This window comes from Oryzias melastigma, linkage group LG17 (assembly GCF_002922805.2).
Source record: "Oryzias melastigma strain HK-1 linkage group LG17, ASM292280v2, whole genome shotgun sequence".
Classification (NCBI taxonomy): Eukaryota; Metazoa; Chordata; class Actinopteri; order Beloniformes; family Adrianichthyidae; genus Oryzias; species Oryzias melastigma.
Genome location: NC_050528.1, coordinates 14999860 through 15023998, shown reverse-complemented (window position 1 = coordinate 15023998; position 24139 = coordinate 14999860). Strand labels below are relative to the sequence as shown.

Below are 24139 nucleotides of genomic sequence, written 5' to 3'. Positions count from 1 at the left end.
TTGAATCACTTGATTGTCTGCTGCTGCTCGTTGGCTAAACTAATTAAAGTGTTTTCTCTCTGATAATCAACAAACTAACCAAGTTTTCCTCCCAGCAGCTGCAGTCTGGGATCTGCAGCCGCTGGCTTCAATGAGGAGAGGTCACCTGCTGCAAGATTACTGTCATCAGATCAGACAGTCAGATGTAATCAATCAGGTCTGCAGGGCAGATTCATCCTGATGCATCACAGAAGACATGGGTTTTTCTGAGGCTTTCCTATTGAAATGCTGCTTCCTGTCAGCACACGCTCACCGTCTACGAGCAGCTCACTCATCTATAGATCATCAGACAGAAAAACACTCATATTTTCCCACTATTCTGGTAAATGTAATCATTAAGGCAGCAGATTCATGCAAACAAGCAGCTTGCATTGGCAGTCAAAGATCATACGCCATGCAAGAGGCTTCACTCTGACAGAATTCTGCAACTAAGACAACAAAAACCAACCAGATTGACAGAAAAGTTAATTTTCTAATTTGTTCTTGTTGAGTTTATACAAATGGGACTTTCACATGTTTGCATGAATGGGATTGAAGCGTGCAGCATCCTACCTTGCTGTCATGCTGCACTGAGAGTGAACCCCTGTGGAACAAACAGAGCATTAATACTCATCACAGTGAACCAGATGACTCTGCAGAACAACAAACTCAATCCGTTTTCAGAGGGTTTAGTTTGGTTTTTAAAGCACAAGACATTATTTTATTGCACAATATGAACAGCTTGAAGAAAAAAAATGTCTTATTTTTATTAAAATAATACACAAAAATAATAAACTTTTTTAACTGCAATATTTTAGTACAAAAAATTATCAATCAGTACAAAAAAAAAACATTTTGTAAGGAACTTTTATCAGCACAAATGGATGTGAAACCTATGAATTTTTATTTCACTTTTCAATTGTCCCAGTGACGTTTGTCACGTTGATATTTCCTTTTATTGTTTGATTTGTTTCTGTCTCTGAAACAAAGCACCTCAGATGCTGCCTTCTGCACACTAAAAACTCAACCAAGTTCTTTTTTTAAGTCAAACTCTATGGTAACTAAAAGGGACTAACTTTTTTCTGGGTTACCGGTACTTAAACCACGAGAAGGGTTGAAATTATGTAACTCACTATAACACCAAAAATAGTATTGCTCCAAAAAGTAACCAAAAACTTTACAAATAACCCAAGAATTGGGTTAAAGGAAAAACCCCCGTTTTAAGAGTTTGATTAAAACAGAGCCGTTTACCGAAGAATCTGCACCGAACAGCATCTCTGGCCGTTACCGTGACGACCAGCAGAGCCAGCAGGATGGCCAGAAGGCTGAAGGTTCGAAAAGAGCATAAGGCCACAAACCTGCAGAGAAACAAACCATCATTCACACAAAGCCAAAACCGCATTTATGACATTCCCCATCATATAAACCAATGATTGGTTAATATACTTTTATAAAAGAAAATTGTAATTTTATATTATAAAATATTGAATCTATTTCTTATCTGAAATTACAACAATATTAAAATATTCCCGTTTTCCAAATATTTGGACAAAAGTTTATTATTTTTATAATAATAATAAAACAGCTGAGTTTATATTATTATTCTGATCATTTTAGGGAACTAAAATGTTGTGCCTTCATTTTTTTCTGATTAAGTTGGATGTTTTAAAACAAACAATGAGATTTGTTTAAAAAATCCAACAAAATAACCTAAAAAAAACTTAAAGAGTTAAAAATAATACTAATAATAATAAGTTGTGTTTTATTAGAATTTTCTTTTAATTATATGAATTGAAATTATTATTATTATTTTTTATTCTGGTAAAAAGCCTCGTCATTGTTTATTTGGGATCTTCCTGCGTCATGATGCTCACCAGACCGCCGCGTTGGCTGCAGTAAAGGCGGCTGAAGTCCTGCACGGACTCTGCCTCCAGCTCACCAGGCCGGACACACTCCACCTCGAGCGGCCGGGACGCGGCTCCTCTCTGCTGGGAGACCGGTTCACAGGTTCCGGCTGCCCCGCAGCCGCCTCCATACAGCCGCCGGCGCCTGCTTCCTTGATCCTCAGCATCTTGTAGCCCCGGGCCCTCCGCTCTGCCGCTCCCTGCCTTCAACAGTTTATCATCGTCAAGTTTCCGGAAGTCTCTTTGCGCATTTCCGGTGCAAAGATGTTGAAAAATAAAAGTTCAGGGTTTTTTTTCTTTCAAAGCGCATAAATAGATCAATAAATAAGTATAAGAACATTATTGTTATTATTATTAATATGAATAATAATAAATAGCCATATTTTTATATACAGAGTAAGAAATATTTATAAAAGTTATAAGATACATACTTAATCATTGCTAAAGCAGTATTTAAACTAATGTGTATCTATCCATCTATCTATCTATCTATCTATCTATCTATCTATCTATCTATCTATCTATCTATCTATCTATCTATCTATCTATCTATCTATCTTATTTGAGCTTTTATTGAGAAACAATCTGCGCCTCTACTTCCGGTTTTGCTCAGTATTGAATCTAGCTTGTTGCAGCTTCAATCAAAGTCTGTGGTTGTTGTGTTTTTGTTTACTAGCGTCACGTTTTCCGGTTTCGGTGACCTCATGTATTATGTTGCGTTAAAGCTCGTATTTACGTCTTTATCTATACGTAAACTTAAATGTACCTAATTTAACAACTTAAAATTGGTTTAAAGAAGAGCAAAGTGATGCAGGTTAAACACTTTTTAACATTAAAAAATGAAGTTTTTCAGAACACAGGTGAATCACGTGATGAAATAACTGGTCTTATTCTGCTGAGCTGACTGAAGCAAATCATGTATCAGTTTTCATATCAGTTTCTGGTTTTACCAGTAAATATTGTTAGTAAGCTCTGCCGCCACCTAGCGGCCGTGACGAATATCGCATAGACCTAATTGATTTTTTTTTTCATTTATTACTATAAGGAATATTTTGACATAAATAAAAATTGTCGCTTGGTTTTTATTCATCATATTTCTTATTTTTTCACTGTGAGTTTAAAACTTTAGTCATTTAATTTTTCAATCAATTATGTTTTTATTATCATAGTAATTTGTTAATTTGTTGTTTTTTGTTGAAATGTGTGCTTTATTTCAGGATTATAAATTCACTGAAATGAAATGAGTTACTTCAAAGGTTTCCAATAAACCTAAACCAATTAAATATATCTTGTTATCTTTCATTGGGATTATTTGTCTCATTTTTATCAGTTATTGTGGATTTTTTTCTGTTCTGCTTTTATTTCACTGTAAGTTTCCTTATTTGGTTTGTGGGTTTGTGTTTACTAGTTGTTCGTATTGTGACCTGGTGCAGTTGGTTAATTTAAAACATATGGGAGTTGTGCTGCAGACCGTAGACTATAGATATACAGACAAAGAGAGGGTTGTTGGGTGATACTGGGGCACAAGTCTTTTCACTTTTGTGGACTGGAGGAGATTTCTCCTTGAAGACCCCGGTGACCTGCACTCTTTTACCCACAATGCTTGTAAGTTACCTCAGAAATACACTTTATTTGTCAGGTAAATGGAAGTTTTTGGGTCAGATTATTATTAAAATATCTACTGGGGTTTGCCAAGTTCACTTGTGTAAAAGGATCTACTTTAATGTGATAAGAAAAATGAAAATGATATATTAAATGATATTTACATCTAGCAAAATATCAAAAAGTCAATTTATGTGAGAGTTTTATTTTTTAAAAAGCCTTCGCTGAATCAGCAGGTTATTGTTAAACATTTCAGAATTTTAAAATGTTGACTTTAATTTAAAATAACAATTAAAAGTAATTCAATCTAATTATTAGGACGGTTTATTTAAATCTAGTAGACCAGAGAACATTTTTATGACTTCCAAACTTCAAACTGAAGTCAAGTTAGTTCACTAAATGAGCAGTAGGTGTCCTGATATTTAAACAAATCAGCCCCAAAACTTCAATCCAACACTTTTACAACAGATAAAAATGTGTTTACAGCACCATTAAAAACATTCTTTATGTTACATTTAACTTTAAAGTGTAATTTTATTAACTTCATTGTTTTAATTCTATATTTGACTATAAAACACAAATAAAAAAGTATTTAATTGTTTGCATAATTTTTCAATCATCAAGCTTTATTTCACCACTTGCTCTAACAGAAGCATTCGACTGAAGGAATCCTTCATGGACAAACATCCCAGAAGCTGTTAAACATCACAGCAGTTTTCTGTCCCATCATGGACCCGGTGTCACTTTCAAGCTTGTGTTAGTGTTTTAGCTAAAGACTCAAACTGGATCTGAGGTGGGACCGGCTCAGCACTCGGACTCGGCCATCCTCTGGAGCCGCGCTGATTGACAGGTGGGGGGCGGGGAGAAGACGTTGGGGTCGCTGATGCCCAGCTGCAGGTTGATGAAGCGGGTGGAGGTGGTGACCGTGCTGTTCTTGGTGTAGGTCTCCTGCACCGGGTAGCAGTCTTTGAGGGTGTAGACGCCCACCCAGGTCTCATCTGTAAAAAAGACCGAGAGGATTGTGTTTTAAAGAGAAACTAAAGCATTTTTCTAATACCTCACGTTTTTACCGTTTTGAAGGGAGCAACAGCTGTTTTCAGTGACAACCAGCTCCTTTTGCTCTTCCTTAGCGGGTTTGAAAGTTCTCATGTCCTCTTTGAAGTTCAACTGAGTTTTGTTTATGTGGAAAAAGTCGTCACACATTTTTCCAGTGTATTTGATGACTATCTTAAATCCATCATTCCTTTTTATCAGAGCTATCAGGAGCTCCTGTGTCGTACATGGAAACAGCAAACTGCTTCAGATCGATCGTTTGGACTTTGATCATCAATCTCATCAGGATTTTTCAGCTTCTCCAGCAAATTTTTTTCACTTTCGTCAGACTTAACCTTTAGGAGTCAGTCGAGCATTGACTGTAAATGAGAAATGGACTGGGGGACTCCTCCCCTCCTGGCGTTCCAAACAGGAAGTTCCTGCTGGTTCCAACAACCCAAAATCCCTTCGACTTCTATAGAGAAATAAACAGCTTTTACTCAGTCTTTCTAATCATCAGAATCACCATTCTTGCTCTAATATCTTTTTACATTTTCATGTTAATCCTAATATTTTTTATTATATATTTTTTAGTTGGAGCAACTTATTGAAGTTTTTAAACTGACCAGATTTTTCAACAGATTTCCCAGCTGGCCCCACCTCGAATACTCAAAACGTTTGACAGGTTTCATGTACCCCACTTTCATCTAACAAGCTCTCTCCTGATTGGTTGCCATAGAAACATCCGCTCAGACCAATTACAGCTTACTGACGTCGTCTGGCTCCAACATGGCCGTGTCTGCATGGAGACAATATAGTTGGAATTAATTTCATTTAGTTGGAGTGGGAAGTAAGGAATTTGATAAGGGTGACATCACACTCAGTCAGTCCAGTTCTTTTATACAGTCACCAGCAAGCTGACCAATTTTAAAGGGTCATTTCAGGAAACTCTGACTTCAGCTGTTTTTTTAGAAGAGGAACTTAAACAAACAAAAAAAACATGTTTTTTTTTTTATTCTTTTCTAAGACTTATAATTATTTTCTACACGTTTACCTGCATGTCTGTCTTTTGGTTAAAAGTTGGATTTGTTGTCTGCCAAAGTTTAATCGTGCTTGTGATGGTGTCATGAGTGTTCCACTGCTTGTAAGGAGGACCGGTGAGGACTTATTTTGAAATCTGTTTTAGGACAAAAACACCTGAAGCTACGTTCAAACCGCCCACAGAAATGTGCGTTCAAGCAGCCTCTTCCAATGAGAAGTCTCTGTAAACGAGCGTAAGTGAGCATTTCAAGCTAGCGTGTTCAAAACTCTCACGTTACTGCTTACGTTTCGATGACCATTTTCGGCCTTTACGTACAAAACTTGTGGCCACTGAAGTTGAACCAGGTTGAACTTTGACCAACCAGGGACTTGGGTTTGGTAGAGACGTATGAATGCTGTCTCTTTTCATTCACAGTCAACCGATTGAAAACTGATCATAAAAAAGAAATCAATAATTGATAATCTTGCATTTATCGGAATAGAGCTGTGAAATGAAAAGCCTGGAGCGAGATTCATGACACTTGTACCGCCGCGACATTTTGCACCAAACCTCTACCAACTGTAGGTGGCAGACATGCACCAGTAAACAGTAGAAAAAGAAGAAGAAGCCCCTCCCTGCTTGTCCAGTGTGAACACCACACACGTCTGGTGTGAACGTAGCCTGAAAACATTTAATGTGAAACATTGGATTTAATTTTATTGTTTGCCAACTTTTCCTTTTTTATTGTAGTTACAATTTTTATTAAACTTTTTGAGATTTTCAAAATAAAAATAATAAATGTTCCTATTGATACTTTAATTATTATTATTATTTTTTTGCTATTAATTTAGTGTGTTATTAAAGGATGGCAAAACAAAAAAAAACCTGTTAAAGTCAGAAAGGTGAAGTTGTTTGGGGGGGAAAAGACTCTTCTTCTGGTTACGCACCTTTTCCAGATTCTGGTTCCATTTTAATAAAAAAAAAAATGAAACTCACGCTGGCGCGCCGGCTTCCTGTCCGACCACTCTTGCACCTCCACGTTGTCTCCGGGCCCCCCGATGAAGTACTGGTCCTCGAAGGTGGAGTTGTCAGGGATGTTGAAGGGATCCCAGACCTCCGTCAGAGAGATCTTGGAGCAGTCCTTGGTCTTCTGGTCGATCTGGAACATCACCATGCTCTTGTACAAGTAGATGTACTCAAAAAACCTGCAGCAGAGAAGCCCCAGCAGGAGGTCATCGCAGATACTTTTATTTTGTTGATCAAAGTCGACCTTCCTGGGATGTTGGGAAACTGAGGGCTGGACTCCGGTCCTCAGACAACCTGATCGTTGCATAAGTTTGGTTTAGAGGCTTAGAGGCTGTTTGTCCCACAAACAAATGTTGGGAAATGTTTTTGCTGATAAACAAAAAGTCCAGACTGGAGTCCATACATGAACCTCTGATAATCTAATCTGAGGGATTATCATGAACCGTTACAAAAAAAAAACAAATAAGTGGCTGTTAAGACACAACTTCAATACATTAATTAGTAATACTTACAAATCACACTGTTTTTTATAAATTATCATAAAAAACAAAACACAAAATATAATACAGAAAATTATTTCCATGTAAAATGATTTTTTTGGGTGAAAACTCTATAATTCTATGTTGGAAAGCTTTTATAAAAAGTTAATTATTTTATAATATATTTAATTTTACTCATTTATTTGTGCAGAAACTTTTATTAAAATGCGCAGAAAACAAGGTGTTTGGCATAAAGAATAAAAATAGATTAAAACACTAAAAAAGTCATGAAACACAGTAGACTAAAAACAAAAATAACGGTAGGAAATGCTGTGGATTATATTTATTGTTTGAGAAGGTATTATATGGATTAAAAAAATGATAAAAAGATAAACCATATAAGCCAAATAAACAAATTAACAAAAATGTAAATGTAAAAAGATATATCTTAATGCACAATGTAATATACATTCACATTACAAAATCTTCACAGATGTAGAACTTAAATCATAAATATTTAATTAAGTAACTATATTTAAGATGATTTGCATTAATAATCTCAGGTTTTTTTTAGGAGTTTTTCCTTACCGGATGGGAGGGTCTAAGGGCAGCATCTGTAAAATTACCTGCTTGAAGCCCAATGAGGCAAATTTTCTTTGTGATTTTGGGCTATAGAAATAAAATTGAATTGAATTGAATTAATCTAGTTTAAATAATTTTAAGTCTTTTTATTATTTAAATGAGCGTCATTTATTTATCTTAATTACTTTTTGCAGACTTTATCTTTTAGTTATTATTCGTTTGTTACATTTTATTACTTCAAAGTTTTGTTTTCCCCCATAAAATATTGTTTTGATTTTTGATTTAATGTATTCGTTTATTTATTATTATTATTTATCGAAAGTAGTTTTGGAATATTTCTATATATATATATATATATATATATATATTTAATTTACAGTTAATGTATATAACAACAGAGTGGATTTAGAGCCTGTATCTCTTCGTTTGCAGCAGCAGTCCTGCATGCAGCCTCTCACCTCTGACACGGAGTGTGCTTCTTGTGCTGCTGCAGGACTCGGATCCGCTGGTTCAGGCTGTCGTAGGAGACGGCGGCCCGGCTGTTGCGGCCGGTGCCGTGGTCGTACACCACCCACCTGCCCTCCCACTGCAGCGGGGCGGCGCAGGGTCCGGCGGGCGGGGAGCCCCTCAGCGGCGGGAGCCCGAGCACGGAGGCCCCGGCGGCGGCCAGAAACACGAGGAGGAGCCGGTGCAGCATCGCAGGTTCAGGATGAGCTCAAATCACGGCTCCAGGGTTTTTGTTGACTTCACTGTGGAGGAGAGCGGACCACAACAAGGGGAGGGCGACTTCCGGTTTATAGTTTCAAAATAAAACCACGCCTAGAACAGTTACTGTTACAGTTTTTCTCAGTCGCTTTGCTCCGTTTCTCAGATCAGAATTGAAATTCTCATAACTATTTGTTCAACCTCCACAACACTTAGTCATTTGTGCACATCGTAGTAGCAATTTCTCCTCTCTCTGAACAAACTGCAAATGATTTTGGACATGAATCAGTTGCATTTATACATTTCTCTGCTGTTTTTTGACATTTCCATTTGCTTATGTCATGTCAGTCAAAAGTAATTATATGCTGAATAGTCGTTCTCAATAAAACTAATAGTCTTACTTTCATTGCTTGAGTCATTTCACACAAAGTTGTTGAACTCGTTATCAAATGTCAAATATTAGCCATCTGTCAAGCAAATTCTGTACCTTCCTTTATCATTTTGTCCTGGAAATGTGTCCTAAGTTGAACAATTGATCTCAGGTGAATTCCAGCTGTCACTCATGAGGAGTTGTGTGCAATTTTATGACCGGCATCCACATGAGCAAATGGCCCTGCTAGCAGCCATGGATGCAGCATGTGACGACATCAGAGTCCTCCAGAGGATGGATTCACCACTCCAGGAGATACTTTCCTCGCTGCATTGGGAGGGATAACATCCGTTGTGATGTAGAGGAAAATATGTGGCCAGACAGACAGGAACGTCTGGATGTGCCAGAATGATTTACTGTACTGTTACATGTGCTGTATATTGTTTACAGCTCTACCAAAAGGGTGATTTTATGTTTAACATCTACAGTGACTTTACTGCACATTTCAGATGGGTGTACAAGTAGGCCGTAGTGCTGTCTTGAGCATTTTCAGGTGTCACCAAATATTTTTGTAATGGAAAACACAGAAATTATAAACTGTCATAGTGAAAACAGGACAAAGCCATTTGACTATCTTGTTCATAAAGATTGTCTCAAGACTTTTCATTTTGATGGCACTGACAGTTTCATTGACATGAATACTTGCTTTTGAGGAATGGATAATCAATTATGAGCACATGACGTGCTTTTGCAGGCTATCCACTAGGTTTTGCAGTTTGCACTAATTGTTTTACGAAATGCACTAACTGCTGTGCAAATGTTAATAGTGTTCTGAGAAACGCACCAAAGTGACTGAGAAAAACTGTAAATAACCACTTTATTCCCTGTATATAAACAATGATGTCCTTACTTGAGAAAAAAGTCAATAGAATAAACCTAAAGTACATTATTACCAATTTAATTAAATAATTTATGCCTTAAAATCATATATGGATGTTATGAAGAAAAAAATATATATATTTGTTAACACCCCCCCCCCCCTAATTTTTTGCAAAAAAAATATTATATATTTTTCCATTATAATGAAACCTACAAAATAAAGCTGATTGTTGGGTATTCTGTTTTAAGACAATGTCAATATGCTGTAAACATTGTGCTGTTGATAAAAAAATAATGATAACATTGAATACAAGTTTCCATGTTGTTGTAATGATCATCTTCGCCGCTAGAGGGCTCTCTTGAGCTCTTCTTCATGAAGTCTCGCGAGGGGTCGCACATTGATGACTTCACAGCACTAGCCATCATGGTGAAGTCGAAACGTGTAAAAACAGCTTCTCGGAAAAAGAACGCAAACACAGAAAAACCGAGTGAGGATTTGAACCAGGTTTTGGATTCGAGTGACGATGATGCGCCAGAGGAGGTCACCTTCGGGGACAGCAAGAACGAGGCTTTGCGGAGCCTGAAACTCGCTCTGGACTCAGCCAAAAGGTGGCTAACACAGCTAGCTTACTCTGCATATGACACAACTTTATTTAAACGAACAGCAACGCTATTAATGATGCTGAATGTGAAGCGTTCACAAAATGTATTGCAATTGAAATCTTAGCCAAACGTTTTCCTAAATCGCTACAGTTTAATTTCTGAACGATTATTTAATTTTACGAATAATGCGAATAATGTCCTCAGTAGGCCATACACATGTGCCTAACATTTACCCGAATGTTTTTGTTTTATGTTTACAGGGAGAAAGAGCTGCTGAAGGAGAAGAGGAGGAAGAGGCAGGAGTTGTTCCAAGAGCAGAAGGTCTGCGCATGCGTACTGCACATATTCTGTTTTCATTTGTTACATAGAGCTACCAGTGACAAATATATAGATACCACACCAGTAGTCATGTAGTTACATTCCTTTTCCCCTCTGAAATGGCAGAAGAGAAAACTCCTCCCGGCTGAAGTGTTGGAAGAAATTGAGTCTGCTCCTTCAAAGTAAGTTTTATTTATTTATTTTTTCCGGTTTCAGCTCTGATCTTTTTAAAAATCCATCTCAACTTCACATGTCTGTTTTTTTGTTTTGTTGTACAGGAGAGTTAAAGAATCCTCTGGAGGTAAACATGCTTCCTGTCTGTCTGTTTTGCTGGCCTCTATTTCACAGTGGGATTGATGTGATTTATTTTCTTTTGTTCAGCTGAAGAGGATGAGGCAGTGGAGACGAAGAGGAAAGAAAAGAAGAGTGTTGAAAAACACACCAGGAAGTATGTACACATGTTCTCTTAGAGATTAACCTCTAAAGTGATAAATACGGTGTTAAGGATTACAATTAAACAAAGTAAAGAAATTAATGAAAAGCATTACATGTGAGAAATCTAAACAAAGTCTAGAAACCAAAACAATTATAAAAGAAATTAAATAAAAATATTTCAGAAAACAAAAAGTAATTTCCAGACATCAACATAAAATGTCAAAAAGTTATACTAAAAACTTTTTTGTTTGTGTTTTGGTTTTTGTAATTTAGTTTTGAAATAACATATATATTTTTTTGGTTTAACTTTTTTTAATTCTCATTGGAAGCTTGAAAATATTTGTGTTGAGTGGTTTGTTAATGTGATTTGGACTTCAAGGCCACCGTAGAAGAGTGATCGTCACAATAATCTGAGTAAAGGCCTTTTGGATTACCAATACAATGAATCCCTGAAGCACCAGCTGTGGCTTCAGAAGCAAAACAGTTTTTGTTGGTGAAATGTTATGACTTTTTTCAAATTAAAATCTCTTAAAAAATGTTCAAAGTTTTCTAATACTTTAGGTCAGTGGTGTAATTTCCAAACAGAGCTGTTCTACTGTATTAATGCTATGAATTAAGCAGACAAAACAAAATTTACAACTTTTATGGTTTAAAAAACTTTTTCTAATGTTTTTTTTGTTTTTTTTTAATGGGAGTAGGTTCAGATTGTGATTTGTTCCTGTTTTTCAGTCTGGATGGAAACTACACGGTGACGACGATGAAAGGCGGAGCAGCCGTGTCCTTCCAGCAGAAGGCGGCTGAAGATTTTATCCAGTCCAGACTGTATGGGCCTGGAAGCTGCAGGACCACGAGTAAGAAAAGAACTCCCATCTTCAACATTTCTCTGATTGCTGAAATGTGCTGAAGTGCGAGCTACACTCTGTGGCGGGAGTCTGTGAAGACCGTGACCCGCCTCAATTTAAGCCTCGCCACAGAAACGTCCCGTCTCTTCCAACAGAGGGGTCTGCTCCTCAGGGCCTCCTCTAAAGAGACGGCGACGACATTCCTACTGTTCTCCAAACCGTTCTTCAGCTCACGCCGCGTGTCTCCTGCTTTCAGATAACCAGATGCTGTCGCTGCAAAACAAGAGAGGAAGCAAAAAAAGTGCAGCGGTCCAATTCGTGAAGAAGGACTGGGGTAAGTTAAAGACTCACTCTGATGAAAAATAGGTTTTTGGTGAAAAAAACAAGAAGAAAATTAAGCTGTAAATTGCATTTCTGGAAATTCAAATCACTGAAGCAGAAGCGCAAAAATCTATTCTGATGCATCCACTTGCAGACAAATAGATCCATGAACGTCTCTGTTTCCTGCCTAATCTGGAATCTGGATCAAATCTGTACGGTTGGATAGTTCCGGTATTGCTCACCGTTTTTATTGCACCGGTAATGTTGGGTTAGGTTGTGCGGGGCTGTAATCTAACGGGAAAGAGTGTAAATAGATGGGAAGTTGGGGCAGGCTTGCTCTGTGCCAACAGTCCCAACCAAAACTCAGAGGTGAATTTCTATACAGAATACATTAAGTCAAGAAAACGATAAGATGGATTTTTTATTTACTGTATCCAAGTTAAAATCTTTAAACTTGTTATTAAACCTGTGATTATTCACACTCTTGTTGAACGATAGCATTAAGTCTGAAACAAAAATTCCACAACCCTTTGTTTTTTCTTTAACTTCTAATCATCTGATTAGAAAATGTCGATCATTTTCTACTTTAAAAACTGAAATGCGTGTCATCAGCTGCAGTATTTAGTGATAGTATCTCCATGGAAACCAGTTTTGTTCATGTCTGCTACTGAATATCATTTGCAGCAAGTTTCACATCTGACTAAATATTTTCCAAACTTTCTTAAGTAACCACAGTGTTACCATGGTAACAAAACTAACATTAGGAAGGCTTTAGTCTGAAAACATTTATCTTTAGGATTTTCCTGTTTGACTTTTATCCTGGAGGTCATGAAGCAGCTTCACAGAGCAGCCCGTTTCTCAATGATCTGAACTTTTACTGTTTCCTTCTGCTGATATTTCAGCTCTACAGCAGAAAGCCAAAGCAGAGAAGCTGAAGAAGCGATGGATCCACAAACTCCAGGTTCCTTCCTGACAGCGACAGTTTTAGCTTCAAAGCCATGGACGGACACACACCTGAACAGAAACTCCTCCCACCTCTGTTCAGGAGGATCAGGATGGACTTTAGGATGCAGTTCTACTTGGTTCTGTTTTAGGAATGACTGAAACGTCAAATATGGATTCCCACCTGTGATGATCCTCAATTTGTTGTAGACAAAGTCTGTTTCCTCTCACTGATAAAATGACCCAAACTGTTGTAATCTGAACCTTCATCTGCAGACGGAGACTCAGAAATCTGTGAAACTTTGACAGTTTATTCTTTCTAAGCTGACATTGCAACAATGTTGACTTTTCATTATTAAAATGTTTTAAAAGACCCACTTTTGTTTGAAATGAATAACTATAAATAAATGGGGCCACAAGTTATTTAGAATGTTGTAACGCTTGTGTTTAGATATCCAGTTGCATTTTTGGTGAATTCGACTGTAAAATGTTTCACTTTTTTGTCACTATTTTCCTAATCTTTTATTTTAAACGCCAAATAGAACAAGGGTAATGTTAATGTTGAAGGTAATATTTAGGTAAAAGTAAAAAAAAAAGGAAAAAATGGTAGATTTAAAAAAAATGGAATTGGAAAATTTAGCAAAATGCTCAATGAATCAAAACTGTAGAGGCTGAACAAGAAGTTCAGAATATTTTTAAAAAGTGGATAATATTTAATCGAGGCATCAAAAGTATGGAGGATACGTTGTTGCTGGTATCGGACGATATTTTAATAATTTGAGTTTACCCGTGTAAAAACAAATCCGATCTTGATTGTTTTCAGATACTTTATTTTTGAGATCCATACTTGTTCCTAATAGATCCTTGGAACTGGGAAGCTTGATATTTACAGTTATGTCTAATAGTCTGAAGTTTTGAAGGGATACTTGTTCCTATGAGATCTTTCGCTGTATTTTAAAAAAGGTCAAGTTTAATGTGATTGTATAGTAAAAGCAAAGTTGTGCATTTCTTATAAAGAAACAAAAAGCAAATCTAAACTTGGTCTTATTGGAGACAATATCGGCCTCAGCCAGAAAAATGATATCAGCCCATCGCTCATCAAAATAACTACCTTCACTGTAGAATGAAAGTTCAAATTTACTGAAAATATAACAAATATTTAGAAAAAGGAAAACGGCTATAATCCTGGCATGACTTGTTTCATTACTGGTTCTAACTTTAAATCTGGTTTGGAACAAAACTGCACATTTTTTATATAAATAATTTAGGTTGGTTAAAAACCAGAAAGTTCTGAAATATTCAAGCCAATTGAAAAGTTTTTTTTAATTTATAGCACAAACTGACCAAAGTTGAAAGAAATTTGGATAATAGAAAAGTTTCAATAAAGCTTTGGGTTTTTACTTTAAACCACTTTGATAAGATGTAATGTAGAGCTGGGCGATAAATCTGTTTGATAAATTTGTTGTTTAGGAATATTTACTTCTGGAAAAATTGAACTGTTATGTTCCCAGCTCTCTGCTTTCTTGGGCTTCAGCTGTTTGATGGTCAGCCCGCCTGTTTCTCACCACACAGATGTTTAAATGAGGAGCTTGTTCCAAAAGCAGGAACAGTTTCATGAAACCGGTTCAGGTTTGAGCAACAAACCACACGCTGGAAAAACGGTTTAAAGGCTGAATACAGATTGTCGACTAGCTCACAAAACGCCTGTTTTACAACATTTGTACAGCTTGTATTTAATCGTTTTTTGTTCAGGCCAACAACTAAAGATAGTAAAGTAAAATATTTTTTTTCTAAATATTGGGCCACTTGTAATTTTTGATTGAAAAAGCAAAAGAAGGAAGAAAAATCAAGGTACTAAAAAAAAAAAAAAAAAAAAAAACGATTAAAATCAGAAATCATGATAATCATAATCTGATTTGTAGATTTTGGCATGACTGCTGCAAAACTTAAGTACTAAAAAAACCCAAAACCTAGTATTTCAAGGTGGGGTCCCCTCCTTTGTGACTTCCCAGGTCGTTTCTGGTCCCGAGGCCCGCTTCGGTGGGAAAGCAGCACACATACTCATGCAGCATCCACACCAGGGCGATTCTCATTTGTTATTTTAATATAAATCTTTTGACCCTCACACAAATTGCACATTTTTTTTTCTCCAATGGACACACAGTCAGCAGTGGACAAACTTAACTGGTTGACATCTTTCCTTGTACACCGTGAACTGGCTTAAAGGAGGCGAACAAAAGAATCAGAAGAGACATCTAACTGGATCTTACCACCACTTTACTATGGCATGCATAGGTTCAGACCGCACTCAGAAAGAGACAACACTGTCTAAGAAGATTTCCAAAGGATGGCGTGGCTGCTTGTCATCTGGATTTAAAATAAAGAAAAGAACCTTAAAGATGGAAGAAAGAAAATATGATCATGGGTGGAGGGGAAAACAGATGGAGGAGGCCCGAAACACTCGAAACACTCGATGCTCCTCGTGACGGGGAGAAATAAAGGCTGGTGAAAGTTCTGTCGAGTTTTACCGACGTCAGCTGATGAGAAATAAATCGAAAAATCCGCAGGAACGTGAAGCTCAGAAGATCCCGCAGAAGCCGCCAGATTCTTCAACTCTCAAATTAAAATCCAATCGGGGGAGTGGTGGGGGTTGGGCCTAAATAAGGAGGAGTTTCAGTTCCTGAGTTTTCTAGATTTTTGCATCAAACCTGCTGCTTAGACTGGGAGTGGGCAGGGGTTACCATGACAACGGGGTTCCATTAAAAGAGGGAAAAAAATAAAAAAAATTTCTCCGGAGAAACGCCGAATCAGAAACCTAAAGAGGTAAAACGTGAACAACTAAGATTGCCATGCATGGGGGAAGGGGGCGCTGGTGTCGAACTTTGTTAAAGGGCTGCTTTTAAACGTTTTTTCTCTAAATATGCTCTGTTGATATACTTCTGTAGTATAGATGCTAGCATGTACACACGCGCCGCGTCAGCGCCGTCTGTGGAATCGGGCCTTTATTAGAATAAGATGGGACTCTCAACAAATATACTGTGAATGCAAACAACAATAATATGATGATAATGATGATGATAAGAATTACCATTGTCATGTAAACCTGAACAAACTAAAAACAAAAGAAAAGCCAGGACTCCGCCTCCCACCCCGCCCCTCCCTGAAACACAACAACTAAACAAAATAAACAAACAAAAAAAAGGGGGTTAAAAACGGGAACGTTGAGTCCAGATCGCAGATCCTCTCCGGCTTCTTCCAAGTCCCGAGTCCACCTGCCAAGCTCCGCCCATGTCCAGGAGTCAGCTGAGGGAGAGAGGGGGGCGGTTGTGACCCACTGCGGGGGGTGGGGGCTCGACAGGGGTCAGCCCCGCCTTCACGGGTCAAGTTGGTTTGCACGGAAAGCCAAGATTACAGGAACGGGGGTGTGGGCGTGACGTTCACTCAGATGATTTTTCTGTTGCCAGGCTGCCCCACCTTGGCTTGATGCCTCCTCCCCCCTCGCTTATGTGAGGGCTGGGCCCCCGTCAGTTCGGCTCTCAGAGCGTTTTCAAGTTGTGGCTGCAGCGCCCCCTGCTGTCAGCCCGGAGAATGGGAGCAACACAGTGGAGGCAAAGTTCCTTATTTATGATGAACAGGGGCAGGGGGGTTTAAATGTATGTGTTGGCGTCTCTAAAGGTCTCCCCAGAAATGACCCGTCCCCCCGCACGCACACACACCTCTGTGACATCTGTGTCAAAGCGGAACAAGAAGCGAGTGAGATGGTTTGCTTTCTAGCAGTCGTGCAGAGAGGGGGGGGGTCCCTCAGGTAAGAGGACTACACTTGTGGTGGTGTTGGTTGTGGGGGGGGTCATGAACGGACAGGCCTTTAGAGATTGTGTGTGTTTGTGTGTGCATGTGGCTAGTGCAGGTAATCGTCCACAGAGGCGAAGGCGCAGGAGCCGCTGCCAGTTCGAGCCATGATGGCGAGGCACTGGGCGGCCTGACCCACCGCCAGGGCCAGGGGGGGCTGCTTGGGCAGGTTGTGAGTCTCTGGAAGGAAAGAAAGGAAAGAAAAAAGTGAGGAAGTGTTTCAGGAATCCCTCCTTCATAATAGGGTGCAGTTTTGTAAACTCAAAAGTTCAGACTCTCATAGAAACAAAGTATTAATGTTCCATTAAAAATCCACTTTTTGAGCTTTTAAATATTGTTCATTCCTCTCTATAATCAACCCCAAAGGGGTATTTTTATCTATTTCTGAGTAATCCTCTAAAAACCTGCACTCTCAACAGCAGCCCCTCCCATACCCATAAGAACGAGCGTGTCCTCACATGCTGATGTCACAACGTGAGAACCGCCCCTTTTCAGGAAGAATCTGCTCCGCCCTCAGGCTAACACAAACACTTTCTCCATAACGCTAGCAGCTCGAGCTAGTGGTGATCAGCTAGCTTTGCGATTTGATGTTTTTTTTTTCCATGGGTGACACGCTGACGAGGACGCTCTAGGATGACGTCATAAAGTGGGCGGCACCCTCAGGGAGCGAAAGGTGTTTTACTTCCGGGAATGAAAAAAGTAAGCAAAAATAACTCATAATTCATAAATAATATGTTTTTTAGTGTTACATAGGTACCGTATTTTCCAGATGTATAAGTCACAGTTTTTTTCATTGTGTAGCCAGGGGTGAGACTTATTCTCAGGAGTGACTTATTTTTGTGTTTTATTTTTTTTAGACATAAATAGACATATATTTGCTATTTTCCCAGTAAACACAAGTTGTCTTTTAGCGGTTGTTTCCTCTAACAACCGCTAGAGGGCGTTGCATCTGAGTATAAGTATTTGTTACGGACAAGGGCAGAAGAAGTGTTGTCCAAAACAAACATGGAAGTAAATCTAATTGTTTTCCTCTTAAACTTTGATATTTTTCATATACAGATCAAAAGTATTTTTGTATTTTATTTAGTTTTGTAGCTACGCTGGGCTTGGCGGATTTGTTCTGAAACGTCAGACTTTTCCCCTAAAAGTTTGACTTATACTCCAGTGCGACTTATATATGGTTTTCTTCTTCTTAATTAAACATTTTTTGCTCTTGCGACTTACACTTCGGTGCAACTTATACTCCGGAAAATACGGTAATATATTATTATTATTATTATTATTATGGATATAGTTTATTTTGAAAGGTTTAAGAACATCACGGTATGGCCCCTTTAAATAAACCAAATCGCCTCTTGAGTTTGGTGAAACTGTTCTGGACATTTCCATGGAAAAAGTGGGATCCCTGTGAAAAACACAATTCCTTGGTTTGATTCTCAAAAAGCTTTCAAACCTGACAGGGCAGGGCTTCTGTTCCCATGCGATTCTCTAATTTAGCTGCAGTAAACACAGTTTTAAAGGGCCAATGCAAAATCAACTTTGAGTTTTTAAGTGTTTGTACAGCTAGATACTCCAATCTTAGCCCTTTTTTTGCACTGCTAATGCTATGTTGTGGTTGGGAGGGGCTGTGAGCTAACAGGTGAGCATGTAAACAAAGAGATGATGGGAAATGAAGGGAGGCTTACTCCACACCAACAGTCACACCCACAACTGAGAGGTGAATTTCTAATAAACTACTGCTGCTCTGCAGAAACTATGTCCTGAAAAACCACACAGGCTTTTTGATTTTAGCTAAAAACTGCATAATGATAATTAAAAAAAACACTGGAAACACTTTGAAAATAGATCAAAAGATGATAGCAGTAGGACTTTAAAGTCATCTAAAAAATAAAGTCCAATTGCTAATGAAAATCCTTTCACAGCAGGACCTGCAGAGACCTCTGCTACAAATCTGTGAATTCAGCTCCAAGACAAAAAGAATCCGTTTCATTCAGTGAGATGATGAATGGAGTGCGGCCATCAGCTGACCGTCAGTCAGTCTATTCCCCTCCTGATGAATCACCAGCTGTTGAAAGCCTGAGTCACTCTGCAGATCTGACTCTCACACACAGGCTGCTGAGCATGAGCAGTGAGCGAACCCAAACCAGCATCGTGGAGGACGTCTGCTGTCAAAGTTGCAGCTGACCCACCTAATATTGCACTGTTGAGAGTGGAGCAGACCGGCTCCCTCTGAATGGCGTCCAGCTGGTAGCCGACCGGGCTGTTCCAGGGGTCCGAGTAGGCCAGCAGGCTGAACGCATCCTTCAGTGGGAGACAAGGAACCAGACATCAGCGTTTCTGTCCTCTGCAGCTCCAGGACAGTTCTATTTTGTCCTGTTTCTCTGGCTCATGCAGACTGATCTCATGGAATATGAGCTATGTTGGTAATCTCTAGAGATCAGAGCTGATCTCATTGAGTGCAGCAAGATTTCCAATATGAATCAACAGCAGAACGTTCACATTAATATAAACAGAAAAAACAAGCATGGAGTTTTTAATGTTTGTTAATGTTTTTACTCAAACTAAACTCTATTTTAAAGTTTACAGATAAACAACTGAAGTCTCAGATCTAAAGTTTAAGGTCCACTTTCTAGGTGTGAAACTGAGCATAAACTGAATGCAGAGCAAAGCTGAGAGGCTTCACTTCACACAGACGCACAGACTTTACCTTCAGCATCTTCTTGTTGGCAGAGTTCTTGCCACACTCGCGGCGGAGGTGTTCGCTCATGCTCTGGAGCTCCCTGCCGAAATGGATCATCCTCTCGATGGCGGCCTGGCTCCCCCCACACAGCTGCCTCTTGGCCTGAGTGGACTCCACCTCTGAGGGGGGCAGAAAACAGTTGGTGATCCGATGACAGTCGACCCTGACATTCGGAGAAAACTCCCTGGAATTTGCTGTGAGAACACGTGTTCGTCGCAGCAAAAGCATTGGTGGCGTGTAGGTGGCTCCGCCTCTGCACCCACCCATGTCTGCGTCGCAGTCCTCCGGCTCCGTGGCGTGCTTGGAAGTGCCATTGAGGAAACCATTGGAGGACAGTTCTGTCACTCCGTTGGTGAAGTGGTCGACCTCCATGTCCACGTCGTTGCTGTGAAGTGGGAGGGGAAACCGTCAGCTCTCTTCAGGTATCAAACCTTCCTCCTAAACTAAGACTGTACCTTGTGAGGGGCAGCTGGCTGCGGCTCCCGTTCAGACTGACGTCGGAGACTGGGAGGGTGGAGCCAGAGCCAGGTGGGCAGGGCTTGTGACTGTGAGGGGAGGAGCTGTGGCTCTTGTTAGACGCCACACCATTACAGCAGTTGCTGTCGACCCCTGCAGACAAACCACCAGCAGAGGTCAGAGGGTCTGCAGCCTCGAGGGCTCACGGCGACTGCGAGGCTGTACCTGTGAGGTAGGACTGCGAGCTGCCGGCTTTGTGGACCGGGCTGCTGAAGGAGCGCGGCGAGCCGGGGTAACTGTCCTGAGACTTGGGGCTGCGGCCCCCCAGACACCTCACCTCGCTGTCCGTCCCGTTCACCATCTCGATGAACTGTCTCACCCTGAGGAGGAGGGATGCACAGCTCAAACCAAAGATGTAGGGGAGATTCATCGCCAAAAATCACCAGAAATTAGACACTCCCACCTGAGTGAGACTAGTGATTTATTCAAACACCAACTTTTACCCTTTAAAGTTTAATAAACTCACAATAAAAATGAGAAACAATTATAAACCATCTCCTAAACATGTAAATATAATCTGTCATAGAAGATCCCAGAATTGTATTTTTTTCTTTCTCATATTACATCCATTCATTTTCTGAACCCGCTTTAACCCTTTCAGGGAGCCAACCCAGCTACTATTAGGCGAAGGCGGAGTACACCCTGAACAGATCACCAGTCTGTTGCAGAACCACTCTCACATATAGAATTCCTGCACATAGAGCATAAGCTGGAGCACCCGGCGTCCACACATACACCAGGAGAACATGCAAACTCCAAACAGAAAGGATTCAGCTGGGATTTGAACCAGGGCCTTCTCACTATGAGGCAAGAGTGTTGACCACTACACCACTGACTGTGAAGAATTATCATTACATCCCAGATCTGTATTTTTTTTTCCAGAAATCTTTCTCTTTACATCAAGACACCGGTCGGATGACGAGATCTGGAAGGTCAGCCATGTTTGTGCGCTCTTCAAAAATTTGAAAAAAGCCTTCGCTTGTTACTTTTATTTCAAATCATATGAATGTTTTGATTATCAATTATTCGAAATTCACAAAATGATTCAGAATCATTTATGGATCATAATCAATGCATCTAAAAATATTATTTTCAGCCCCCACTAATAAATTCTTACTTTCTTGCTCCCATCTCAAACCAAATAGCTGTTTCTTTAGATTATTAAGTCATTTTAGGAGTCTGTGTTTGTGTGGGGGAGGGGCAATTAAAACAAAACAAACAAACAAACAAAAAAAAAACAATTGAGATTTGCACTGTAATGTGTAAATGTTTTAACACATGTTGCACAGAGTACTGGACTGATGTACAGAGTAAGAATAAAGTTAGGTTAAAATAGAAAGAAAGAAAGTAGACAAAAATAAGCATATAAAAATGTCTGCTTTTAAGAAAACGACTAAAACAAAACAAAACAACAAAAAAAACCCTGTAAATCAGCCCACTTCACTTCAGTAAAGACTTTGTAGCCACACAAAAATCTCTAAACATCAGCGGCATGTTGGCGACATTTTGCATGAAGTTTGCATGTTCTCCTCCAGCATGTGTGGGTTTACTTTCTGGTGTCCCCCCACAGTCCAAAAACATGCTTCATTGGTTAACTGGCGTCTCTAAACTCTCTAGGTGTGCAGGTGAGCGTGTAGCTCTGCAACAGACTGGCGACCCGTTCAGGATGTACCCCGCCTTCGCCCAACAGTAGCTGGGTTGGTTCCAGCATTCCCATGACCCTGAAAGGTGATTCAGTGTGTTCTGAAGGTGAATGGATTGGGCTGTGTGTGTTGTTCTTACTTGAGCATAAAGAGGAGGTCCGGGTTCCGTTCCAGCAGGTTGGGGTACAGCTGCTGGGTGGTCTCAATGGCTTCACCCATTCTACCCGACAAAACCAACTTCTGGATCTCTGAAGCCCAAAACAGTGAATGTCAGTGCTTTAAAGGTTCATATACAGTAAACCGCTTTACGTATTACATCTATATAGGGGAGTTAAGGGCATGCTGGAAGGAGAAAGACTTAGGCAGAGCTGAGCTTTGATTGGATCAGTAAATCTCTAGGTTGAAAGCCGGAGTTTCAGTTTTCAGTTTCGTTTCGCAGACTCACTCTGTCTGTTTTTGATGGAGGCCAGCTCCTCCTGTACGGCCTGGTCCGTGGACTTGGCGAAGGCTTCGGCTGTGGCGCAGTAGCTGTGGTGCACCAGGTAGGACGCCACCATCCTGACGAGACAAGAAAGGACTCGAACACTCAGTGAGGTCCACGAGGCGCAGCAGAAATTAGGTCGCAGCAAAGCTAACAGCAAAAAACCTCATCATGGCGAGCTGCAGGAGATCATGTGTTTTATAGAATTTGTTTTACTAAAAACAAAATATAATGTAATGATTAATCAATAAACTGAAACAGAAAACAATCTGAATTTATAGAAAAAGGGGCTGATTTCAGGCGGTGTGGACAGCCTCCATCTGGATAATCTCAAATGCGGCCTCCGTCTCACCCCACCCTCAATCTGCAGCAGACAGATTAAATCCATTCACAGCAAGTAATCACAGCAACAGGCTGCAAATCCCATCATGGAGAAAGTCCTGCAGTTTTTACTGCTGCGTGGCAGCTCTGGTCCATCTGGGCCTGATCCGGCTCCGTCAACAGCAGCGTCCTGCACACTTCCTGTTCGGATTTCTTTAATGTGATGAATTAAAATATATTTAGATAAATAGAAGAGGGAAAATGAGAGAATGCATCTGCCCTCTTGAGTTTTTTTTATTATTATTATTGTCACTACATGTTTTTTTTTTCCTCAAACTCAAGTTAATCCAAAATGCTAAATTTTAAATTGTTATTGGTAAACAGGTTGCCATGGTTACAAAATTATTTAGAACTATACAGGACAATTATACAGGACAATATGGCCATCTGCTGATCTCTTCACATTCTGCCGATGGAAGCAGTTTAGATCCAAAAGGCAAAATCCATGAACAACCTTCTTGTGTCAGAGCGGATAAGGAAGAGAAAGCTAACAAACCTTCTGAGAAAACAGAAAAAACTGAACTTTTATGGAAGCTCTATTGTTCACAGGAGGTGGCATGGTTTCATGAACGGTTTCTTACTTCTGGATCATGGACTGCCACTCTCCCTCGCGCTCTCCGATGGGGAAGCGGTCAATTTGGGCCTGAATTTTTGTCCTCCACTCCCGCATGTAGTCCTCAATGTCGAACACGAACGGGTGCTGGCCAAAGTTGGCGTCCACCACCTCCCCTGGAGTTTGAAGCCCCACGGTGGGATACAAGTTGGGCTGCAGAAAGACAAAAACAGAGCTGAGAACGAGAGGACGGAGGAAACAGAGCTTTGAGCACAATCTTGACAATAAATCCAAACAGGAAGTAATGAGGGGGTAAAAACAGGAAACAGGAAAATCTGAGGAAATAAGCTTTTTGGTACAATTACTCCTTAAAATCGGATTCGAGCAAAAGAGAAACACACAAGAAAGGAGAACAAAAAATGTTATTAAAATGTTTTTTTAATATGGTAAAGCTACACCTATATAGATCTGTTGAGTTTTGCACAGTTATTAAAATAGTAAATTTAGTGTTAATGAAAGCAAACAAAAAAAAATAAAAAATAAAAGCTGAAGAGAGTCTGACGATGCTCTTAATTAAATTAAAATAAATTCTAAAACTTTTAAGTAACTTCCTTGATGTAATGCAGAGCAGAAAAGATGGAAGAAGTGATGCAAGAATTGCTCTAATAACCACAAAAAAGTAAAGACAGCCAAAGAAAAATGATTTACCTGAATGAATTTTAAAATTATTTTATTTAAACTAAAAAAGTAACAGAAAAACAGAACAGGCTCTTTAACAACGCCTGTTCTTGTAGCATTTTTCCGACGATGGAGGACATATTGAAAGAAAATTATGCTACAAATTGCATTTCTGATTATTTCTTTATCCAAATAATGTGAATCAGGAGCAGATGCTCC

At 39.5% G+C, this 24139-nt stretch overlaps 4 protein-coding genes across 4 annotated transcripts in view; all 4 read right to left on the bottom strand.

Moving 5' to 3' along the window:
* Positions 1-2167, bottom strand: part of retreg1 (reticulophagy regulator 1) — a 22193-nt gene extending 20026 nt beyond the window's left edge. The window contains exons 1-3 of the mRNA XM_024268816.2: positions 1893-2167; positions 1270-1376; positions 592-622 (exon numbers count right to left, since the gene is read on the bottom strand). Coding sequence (XP_024124584.1) covers positions 592-622; positions 1270-1376; positions 1893-2089 — 335 coding nt within the window. The 5' untranslated portion in view covers positions 2090-2167. The remainder of the gene's footprint in view (positions 1-591; positions 623-1269; positions 1377-1892) is intronic.
* Positions 1-24139, bottom strand: part of LOC112144307 (tripartite motif-containing protein 16-like) — a gene marked incomplete in the record, with an annotated part of 1074856 nt that overhangs the window by 667369 nt on the left and 383348 nt on the right.
* Positions 4130-8487, bottom strand: epdr1 (ependymin related 1). Its single transcript, XM_024268910.2, has 3 exons — positions 8123-8487; positions 6574-6782; positions 4130-4522 (listed from the first exon to the last, which is right to left on the bottom strand). The coding sequence occupies exons 1-3, from the start codon at positions 8359-8361 to the stop codon at positions 4329-4331; spliced, it is 642 nt and encodes a 213-aa protein (XP_024124678.1). The 5' UTR covers positions 8362-8487; the 3' UTR covers positions 4130-4328.
* Positions 15166-24139, bottom strand: part of ranbp9 (RAN binding protein 9) — a 22274-nt gene continuing 13300 nt past the window's right edge. Inside the window, exons 6-14 of the mRNA XM_024268765.2 lie at positions 23271-23455; positions 22273-22385; positions 21967-22075; positions 20350-20504; positions 20124-20277; positions 19932-20053; positions 19636-19787; positions 19118-19229; positions 15166-17108 (exon numbers count right to left, since the gene is read on the bottom strand). Coding sequence (XP_024124533.1) covers positions 16978-17108; positions 19118-19229; positions 19636-19787; positions 19932-20053; positions 20124-20277; positions 20350-20504; positions 21967-22075; positions 22273-22385; positions 23271-23455 — 1233 coding nt within the window. The 3' untranslated portion in view covers positions 15166-16977. The remainder of the gene's footprint in view (positions 17109-19117; positions 19230-19635; positions 19788-19931; positions 20054-20123; positions 20278-20349; positions 20505-21966; positions 22076-22272; positions 22386-23270; positions 23456-24139) is intronic.